This window comes from Oncorhynchus masou, chromosome 12 (assembly GCF_036934945.1).
Source record: "Oncorhynchus masou masou isolate Uvic2021 chromosome 12, UVic_Omas_1.1, whole genome shotgun sequence".
Taxonomy (NCBI): Eukaryota; Metazoa; Chordata; class Actinopteri; order Salmoniformes; family Salmonidae; genus Oncorhynchus; species Oncorhynchus masou.
Genome location: NC_088223.1, coordinates 28,516,801 through 28,525,811, shown reverse-complemented (window position 1 = coordinate 28,525,811; position 9,011 = coordinate 28,516,801). Strand labels below are relative to the sequence as shown.

Sequence of the window (9,011 nt, the reverse complement as noted above, 5' to 3'; positions counted from 1 at the left end):
GTTATTTAGTCTGCCTGGGAGCAAGACATCCTGGTCCGTGACTGAGCTGGATTTATTCTTATAGTCCGTGATTGACTGTAGACCCTGCCACATACCTCTTGTGTCTGAGCCGTTGAATTGAGATTCTACTTTCTCTCTATACTGACGCTTAGCTTGTTTGATAGCCTTACAGAGGGAATAGCTGCACTGTTTATATTCAGTCATGTTACCAGACACCTTGCCCTGATTAAAAGCAGTGGTTCGCGCTTTCAGTTTCACACGAATGCTGCCATCAATCCACGGTTTCTGGTTAAGGAATGTTTTAATCGTTAATCATTAACCTTTAATCTTCAACGCACATTCTAATGAACTCGCACACCGAATCAGCGTATTCGTCAATGTTGTTGCCTGACGCAATACGAAACATGTCCCAGTCCACGTGATGGAAGCAGTCTTGGAGTGTGGAATCAGCTTGGTCGGACCAGCGTTGGACAGACCTCAGCGTGGGAGCTTCTTGTTTCAGTTTCTGTCTGTAGGCAGGGATCAGCAAAATGGAGTCGTGGTCAGCTTTTCCGAAAGGGGGGGGCGGGGCAGGGCCTTATTTTGCCAGCCCTGGTGGCGCAATCGATATGCTGATACCTTTTAGGGAGTCTTGTTTTCAGATTAGCCTTGTTAAAATCCCCAGCTACAATGAATGCAGCCTCAGGATGTATAGATTCCAGTTTGCAAAGAGTCAAATAAAGTTTGTTCAGGGCCATCGATGTGTCTGCTTGGGGGGGAATATATACGGCTGTGATTATAATCGAAGAGAATTCTCTTGGTAGATAATGCGGTCTGCATTTGATTGTGAGGAATTCTAAATCAGGTGAACAGAAGGATTTGAGTTCCTGTATGTTTCTGTGATCACACCACGTCTCGTTAGCCATAAGGCATACGCCCCCGCCCCTCTTCTTTCCAGAAAGGCGTTTGTTTCTGGTGCGATGCGTGGAGAAACCCGCTGGCTGCACCGCCACCGAGAGCGTCTCTCCAGTGAGCCATGTTTCCGTGAAGCAAAGAACGTTACAGTCTCTGATGTCCCTCTGGAATGCTACCCTTGCTCGGATTTCATCAACCTTGTTGTCAAGAGACTGGACATTGGCGAGGAGAATGCTAGGAAGTGGGGCACGATGTGCCCGTCTACATAGTCTGACCAGAAGACCGCCTCGTTTCCCTCTTTTACGAAGTCGTTTTTTTGGGTCGCTGGCTGGGATCCATTCCATTGTCCTGGTTGAAAGGCAGAACACAGGATCCGCTTCGCGAAAGTCATATTCTTGGTCGTACTGATGGTGAGTTGACGCTGCTCTTATTCAGTAGTTCTTCTCGACTGTATGTAATGAAACCTAAGATGACCTGGGGTACTAATGTAAGAAATAACACGTAACAAAACAAAAAACTGCATAGTTTCCTAGGAACGCGAAGCGAGGCGGCCATCTCTGTCGGCGTCAGAAGTAGAGGGTGTGTGTGTGTGTGTGTGTGTGTGTGTGTGTGTGTGTGTGAAATGTCATCACATTCAATCTCATAAATACTTATAAGATGCTTCCTGCAGGAAAGTGATAGTCAAAGCTAATTGAAGTGCATGAAAGGGTGTGACTAAAATCACGTGTCACAAAAAGTGTCGCAAAATAAAAACATGCATGAATACATGAATCATATGATATTAGCAACATCGTAATAGTTTATTTATTTTCATTTATACACTCTTTAGAAAATAAAACACATTGAATGAATAAATACAAATTTAAAAAGCAACTAGTTTCGGCAAACTGATCACCTTTGTTCCCACAACTAGAGACACATCATGTTCTTTTTTTTTTACATTGATCTCTCTGAATATAGGGGTTCTTGTGTAGGGTTGCAAAATTGGGTAACTTCCCCAAACGTTCCAGGCTTTCCTAAAATCCCAGTTGTAAGATTCCCAGGTTGAGGTTTCCCAGTTAGAGGATTCCCTCTTTGCTTTTCGATTCGTTAGTCAGGCAACGCACCAACTGGGAATTTCAGGAAAACCTGGGAATTTTGGGAAAGCTATGGGAATTTTGCAACCCCAGTCTCTGGTAGCAGTGGGGGCGGTCCCCCGAAGCAGACTGGGTCACAAACTGCAATGGAAACACTAACAACTGACTGGCATGCAGGTTCTCAAGTGGTCCTCATTTATAGCAGACATAACTCATTACAAATATAAAGCTATAAGTCACCAGAAATGACATATAAGTAATATGTCAAATTGGGTGACATACAGTACTGTATAACTCCAATGTCATTTATAGACATATCTCATTACATTATGGAGTAATATGCCACCAAAAGTAACATAAAAGTAATATGTCACCAGACGTGACATAAAAGTAATATGTCAAACTGGGTGGCATATAACTACAATGGTTAAACGTCACTATTTTGACATATTCTAATGAGACCATGTTGTTCATAAACACAAAGATAATGGATTGGCACAGAGTTAATACGACAAACATCGATAAACATCTGGAAAACAATCTATTTACACAAACAATAAATAATAAACAAGATAGGAACCTTTCTGTACAATATGACCATAGGATAGACGCACCCAACATAAATTCAGTGCCATTCTCTTTGTAAACGTATTCTCTGCCATTCCAGCCTCACCAGAGAAAACACCAGTGTACAGTAACAACATCGGATGTTCACCAACAGTAGATCATTGCATAATATACAAGATCATTGCACGTATTACAAAACAAACACACAAGATCACGCAATAGTTGACATGTTTTATTTGCAGGCAGTTGTATGTGATGTCATTGTCTTGTTGTTAAACTTCAGCTTCTACTTTGTATTTTTTGTTGTTGTAATTGTTGTTGTCATTGACATAGTAAAATAAGGCAGGGAGTTGCAGAGACCTTTGAGTATACCACCAGTGGTCAAGTGACCAGAAAAACGTCCAATGAGAAGAGAATGATCCTGCCCATTTCCTTGTCCTCTTCCTTGGGTTTGGCAGATAGTATGTGGCACAGAACAAATAGTAACTTACAGAGGGATACAAATGCAAGTGAAAGGACAACAGTACAGTATATAACAGGTAGAAGGTAGGAGCATGTCCCATCATCTCTCTCTGTCTCCCTCTCCTTCGCTCTCATTGTTTTCTTTTGCCCAGGTCAGTTATGGCAGCAGATACATTGAATCACCCAGACCTGGGAGAGGAGAAGAGAAGGAAGCGGAACACAGAGCAGAAACCAGGCTAGACCAAGGCTGTAGACCCAAGGGGAGACCCAAGACGGAGTGGTGTGGCCCAGGCCTCTATCCCTACACTCCTTCTGGGGTCGAGCAGGTCTGAAAATACAGTACTAGATGTAGAAGTGTAGAGAGAGAAGCAGAGCAGTGTGGACCCAGACTCAGGCCCAGGCTGTAAACTAGGACCAGGCTGGGAGGCCCAGGTGATGTGGACCCAGGCTGAGATCCAGGCTAGGCCCAGGACTCCACTCCATCTCCCCTGAGCCTGAGCTGATCTGGGATCAGTGTTATCTCACTTCTATCTCACTCAGGCAGTCCAAGGCGTCCAGGTACTCCAAGGCCAGGTCATAGCAGAACCGGTACTGCTCCTGAAAACAACACAGGTGTCAACATTCCTCTACTTTGCAATACATTAAAGCTTGAATTCAATCAATCAGCGACCTGTATTTGAGTGTGCAAATATTGTAAACCTCTGCAAGTTTGACTGAATTGAGCCTTAAGACATGCATGCTCCTGTCTACCATATTAGGTCCCCCTACCAAAAGACTTTCTAAAAAAGGTATTTCCTGGTTAAATCAAGGCTATTACTTACCATGGTCTCCACCATGTTGGGTTTGGAGTTGCGTAGCGTCTTGGCAGCGTAGAAGACATCCACCATGCTGTGATGACGGATCATCTCTAGCAGCATAGTACAAGCGCAGAATGTACCGCTCCTACCGCCACCGTTTCTGTTGCACACACAGGGGGAAACACAGACGCATGGGTCAGTGCTTATGAATCCTTATGTATACACTTTGTGACCACTGAGAGAGTAGCCTGTGTTGCGACATGTATCATAATAAGTCAGGTTGCGAAACCAGGGTATATGGTGCAGAAACCAGTACAGACAGACACACAGACACGGACACATGCCCCAAACACAGACACTAACAGAGAGACAGTCAGACACAGACATCAATATGAGTCACGTCTCTAGCATGCAGGGAAGATACGGAGGCTGAAGCCGTAAAGTGAAATGTCACAGCTCAGTCTGAGACTCAGATCAAGGAGGCTATCAGAAAAACAGCAACACGAAGAACTTTGAAGACGAGCATCTGAGGAATGTTTCTCATTAAACCCAGAAACAAGGAAGTAAATCTAATCCAGGTGTGAGTCTCAAATTGCACCCTATTCCCTTTGGTAGTCCACTACTTTTGACCAGGGCCCATAAGGCTGGCCAAAAATAGTGAACTATATAGGGCGTAGGGTGCCATTTGGGATGCAGTGTTAGCATGTCAACCCCAGAGGCCAATCCAGGCTGGATAGAGATATGTAGTGTTGCTGAAGTGTAGAAGAGGCTGGGGAACTAGAGCCTAGAGCGGATCCCTTTTATAGTAATTATGAAAAGTGTTCTGGTAAATAGGAGGAGTGTAGTAGTGAACACTTGGGGGTTGATGTTTTATCCTGCCACATTTAAAACTACACACAGGCAGCCTCAGTGCGTTAAAGAGTAGAAAGTAATCGTTCAAAAACATGTGATTTTGATAGTTGTTAAACTATCAAGTGGGATCGGAACCAACACGATAACACAATCTACTGAAGCAAGGTGTGACCACAGATTACAGTTTTTCTCAATTGCATACAAGCAATTTTTGGACCTGTGTGGAATCATATCTAGGAGAGCAGCAATGATAAAATATATTTACAGGACTTCTGATCATTTACATGCCTTTGTACATGACTTGCATATCTTAGACCACCTTTTGCAAAACATTAAATACAAATGTCATCAGGGAATACAAAACTTTCAATACAAATGTCATCAGGGAATACAAAATTCACTGTTAAGTGTTCTGTTCATAGAAAATAACATTGTTATGTGTGTGTGCTTCCGGCAATCAGTAAATACTACTGATCAAAATTCTAAACCACCACATCTGTGTCATACCATGTACAACATATGGAAATATCTAGGCAAGAGGACTGTCTAATTGCTATAATTATTTACATTATTGAGGACATGCAGAGATACAGAGAATGAAGTTGGGTTACTTCTAAGTAATTCGCAGAGATGGGGTAGTTACTCAAAAAAACGTTATATATTACCTTCTTTCAATGATAACAAATTACTTGTTACTCCCTGAGGAAAGTAATTAGTTACACTATTCGTTATAATACTTTTGTGTTACACCGCAAAACGCTGAGCGTCCTCACACAATGTAAACGGTCATCTGTATTTTGCCAAGTATCCGTCTGAAATAGGGGGATTGTACCGTGGATGAGGGCAGCTTTTCCTCTAATACATACCCAGCTACAAGCTTGTTCAGCTCTCCCTGGTCCTCCTGAACTATTACAATCAAGCCTTGGCTGTTTGAATGAGGTAGGCCTACAGTCACCTTCAGCAGCCATGGTCAGGTCTTGCGGGTCTTTCGCTAAACGTTTTGTGTTGGCGTGTTGCCTTTGCAGGTGTTTCAAGAGATCAGAAGTCATGTTTCTAGCAGTAGAAAGATGTTTTTCGTCTGGGCATAGTTTACATTGTACAATTCAATTCTTACCATTTCGTCCTACCAAATCAAAGTAATGGTACTTCCACGCTGAGAAAGTCAATGCTTTCGAAGCTTCTGCCATTTTTCATATCCCTGACTAAAGCAGTTAGTAGGTGTGCCTGCGTGCGTAAATGGGAATTTAGTGAGAGGACCAATTAGAATCTGTGGCAGGTAGATTTTGTTATATTCCGCCAACAGAGAGGGAATAATGATCACAAATAAAAGTAACAATCTATTTCTTTGATCAGTAACTGTGCTATTATTCTGCAAATTAGAACAGTAACTCTGTTATATTACTCATTACAGCAAAAAGTTATTGCCGTAACACGTCACTTTGTAACGCCTCACTACTCCTAAGTCATCATCTTCGACATTGTGACCTTCCATAACAAAGCTTTGCTCTGGTGTGGATTGAGGCCTGTACATTAATATCAGTTGTGTTCCTCCATTGTGTTCACCTTTCTTTATTTCTATTGTGGATAGTGTTTCTGTGACCAATGGAAAGTGTACAAAACAATGTTCAAACCAGCCTTTGTATTGAATACATGGAATTGGATTGTGGTGATACCTATGAATGGTTCCTGCATACAATGTGTTATTTTAATTCAATTAATTAAATATATCAAGAATAATTTCATGATTTGATGTGTAGGAAATTGTTTGGTGAAATATGCATAAAGGCAGTGTAATTGCCCATAATTCTGCACCTTTGGATATTTCCTTCCATTTTTGATCATCATGATCTAGTGACAGCAAAGAAAATGTACTGATCTACTGGGAGTTTTCTGTTTTGTCTGCTTGGACTCTTTTAGTATGGTTGCATTAATCTTTTTTCAGCCAGCCATATTCTTTTGATGAAACTATTCTGACAGTATAATTTAGTTTTTCTGTATTTATGTTTTGAGAAGGCATCTACATTTTGAAAAAGCATTTACTATTTTGCAAAAGGCCACTCTGTGTTTGACATTCTGTGTCTTGTGAACTCTGTTTTTAAAATCAACAACTTTCTTCCCAAAAAACACTTTGTTAGCGATTGAGAAAAACTGTAACCTGTTCCAAAAAATGACTGTCACCTGCTTTCTGAACAGTACGCTCACAACAGGAGTCAACAAGAGCCAATGACACCTTTAATGTGCTAGAAAAAATGGTTTGTATAGTGTCAGTATGGCCCGAGAATTAATCCAACTAATGCACAGCAGTAAACTTCTTAAACAAAAATCCTCAACATTTGCGTAGATCACGCTCGCTGAAATCAATCACAGTGCACAGGTCATTTGAATCGTTTCTGTGTATCCTATGTGCAAACAAAACTTCCCTATGGAATGATATAGATTTTATGAGTAAAATGGTGGACAGTGGTAACTCACAGACAGTGGACGATGGTACGTCCCTCTCCACACTCCCTCTGCCAGTTGTGGACCTGGGCCAGGAGGCTAAGGAAAGCCTTCTTAGAGTCTGGCACGTCACGGTATGGAGACCAGCGCAGGAACTGGAAATGACGAACCACCAGCTGACCTTCCTGGAGCTGGATGGGCGGGGGGGGGCAAAGAGAGAAAGGGAGGACAGCGATAATGTTGTGTTCGATCCCAAAAAACAGACTTGTCAAGCCCTTGATAGGAACACACACAACACATCACAGCACACTATCCACACCTTTCAGACATGTATAGCATCCTAGACTGGACACCTCTAACCCAGAAGGACACTGGTAGAAATGGCAAAGACCTGACACCAAGGCTCATATCACTCCAGTTTCTGGTTATAGTAGTGTAGTGGTCTAGTGTTTATAATAATAATAATCATAATTTGGTGGGTGCTTATATTTGTCCCAGGGAAGAACGACTGCACCCTCTCAATGAAGCCACAGAATTTCAGACCATGGTACTGCAGGCATTGTTTGCAGAATACAGGATCCCCATTATAGTGAATGGAAAAATGGCAATCTTTGTGATCAAGCTTTGTGTAAATAAAAACATGTTTTGAATACAATCATGGTACCAATCATTGCTTCTAATACACCTCATGTATTTCCTTGAACCAATTATTTTAAAATCACACGCAGAAGAAGGTACAGGGATAATTTAGTTGCTAATGGCAGCCTGCAATACCCCGGTTGGCTTTTAACTTGAGATACTCAATGACAGGGGGTAGCACTGAACTAGCCTGCAACATCCCTTCATGCAGTAGCTCAAACTGCTCATGTTATGTCTCTATGGGGAGCATCTTAACTGACTTCATTTGGCTTCAATGCACTATTGAGTCTTCACATAGGAATACATGGTCTCACTTTCTCCATACTTATATAAAGTCATTGACTTGTCCTACGTTAACACGCATTTGTGAATTGTTAATGTATTTTTTGCATATTCCAACTCCCTCAGAGGCCCTCTTAGATTGGGATAACGGTCAGGGTCAGTCATTATCAACAGCAACCCTGGAGCAATTTGGGTTAAGTGCACATCAACAGATAATTCACCCGGTCTGTTACTGGTCCAACGCTCTAACCGCTAGGCTACCTGCCACCCTTAAATGTGTTTTTCTACTGTGACATAGAATACCTTGCTGGGAAATTGTGCATCATCCTCCCTCCCTGTTCCTGTTGCTGGACAGTTCTGATTTGTTAGATCACTGGGATCCTGTGAAAAGGCAGTGGGGTTCGTTTGACAGCTGCCTCCCCCTCCTCCCCCATCCATGGGGGAGACTGGGGGTGACAGGGCTCTGACAGAGGTGACAGCGGAATGACATGAGGGTGAGACAGGGGAAGGCTCTAAGAAGAGGCAAGGAGAGGGACTAGGGACGCTAATACCTGAAAGGCAGGGAGGCTAGCTGACAGGGGGTGAGAGGGGGGAGGTAGGGAGACAGAGGCAGGGAGAATAGCTGACAGGGGGTGAGAGGGGGGAGGTAGGGAGACAGAGGCAGGGAGAATAGCTGACAGGGGGTGAGGAGGTGGAGGTAGGGAGACAGGCAGGGAGAATAGCTGACAGGGGGTGAGGAGGGGGAGGTAGGGAGACAGAGGCAGGGAGAATAGCTGACAGGGGGTGAGGAGGGGGAGGTAGGGAGACAGAGGCAGGGAGAATAGCTGACAGGGGGTGAGAGGGGGGAGGTAGGGAGACAGAGGCAGGGAGGCTAGCTGGCAGGGTGTGAGAAAAGAGGTAGGGAAACAGAGGCAGGGAGGCTAGCTGGCAGGGAGTGAGGAGGGGGAGGTAAGGAAACAGAGGCAGGGAGGCTAGCTGACAGGGGGTGAGAAAGGAGGTAGGG

At 43.4% G+C, this 9,011-nt stretch overlaps 1 protein-coding gene across 3 annotated transcripts in view; it reads right to left on the bottom strand.

Annotated features, from left to right (window-relative positions):
- Positions 1–1,665: 1,665 nt before the first annotated feature.
- LOC135549808 (receptor-type tyrosine-protein phosphatase U-like) overlaps positions 1,666–9,011 on the bottom strand; it is a 291,896-nt gene continuing 284,550 nt past the window's right edge. For all 3 annotated transcript variants that reach the window (XM_064980123.1, XM_064980124.1, XM_064980125.1), the window contains 3 exons: positions 7,121–7,278; positions 3,821–3,956; positions 1,666–3,596 (listed from right to left, as the gene is read on the bottom strand). In XM_064980123.1, the coding sequence (XP_064836195.1) occupies positions 3,516–3,596; positions 3,821–3,956; positions 7,121–7,278 (375 nt within the window). In that variant the 3' untranslated portion in view covers positions 1,666–3,515. The remainder of the gene's footprint in view (positions 3,597–3,820; positions 3,957–7,120; positions 7,279–9,011) is intronic.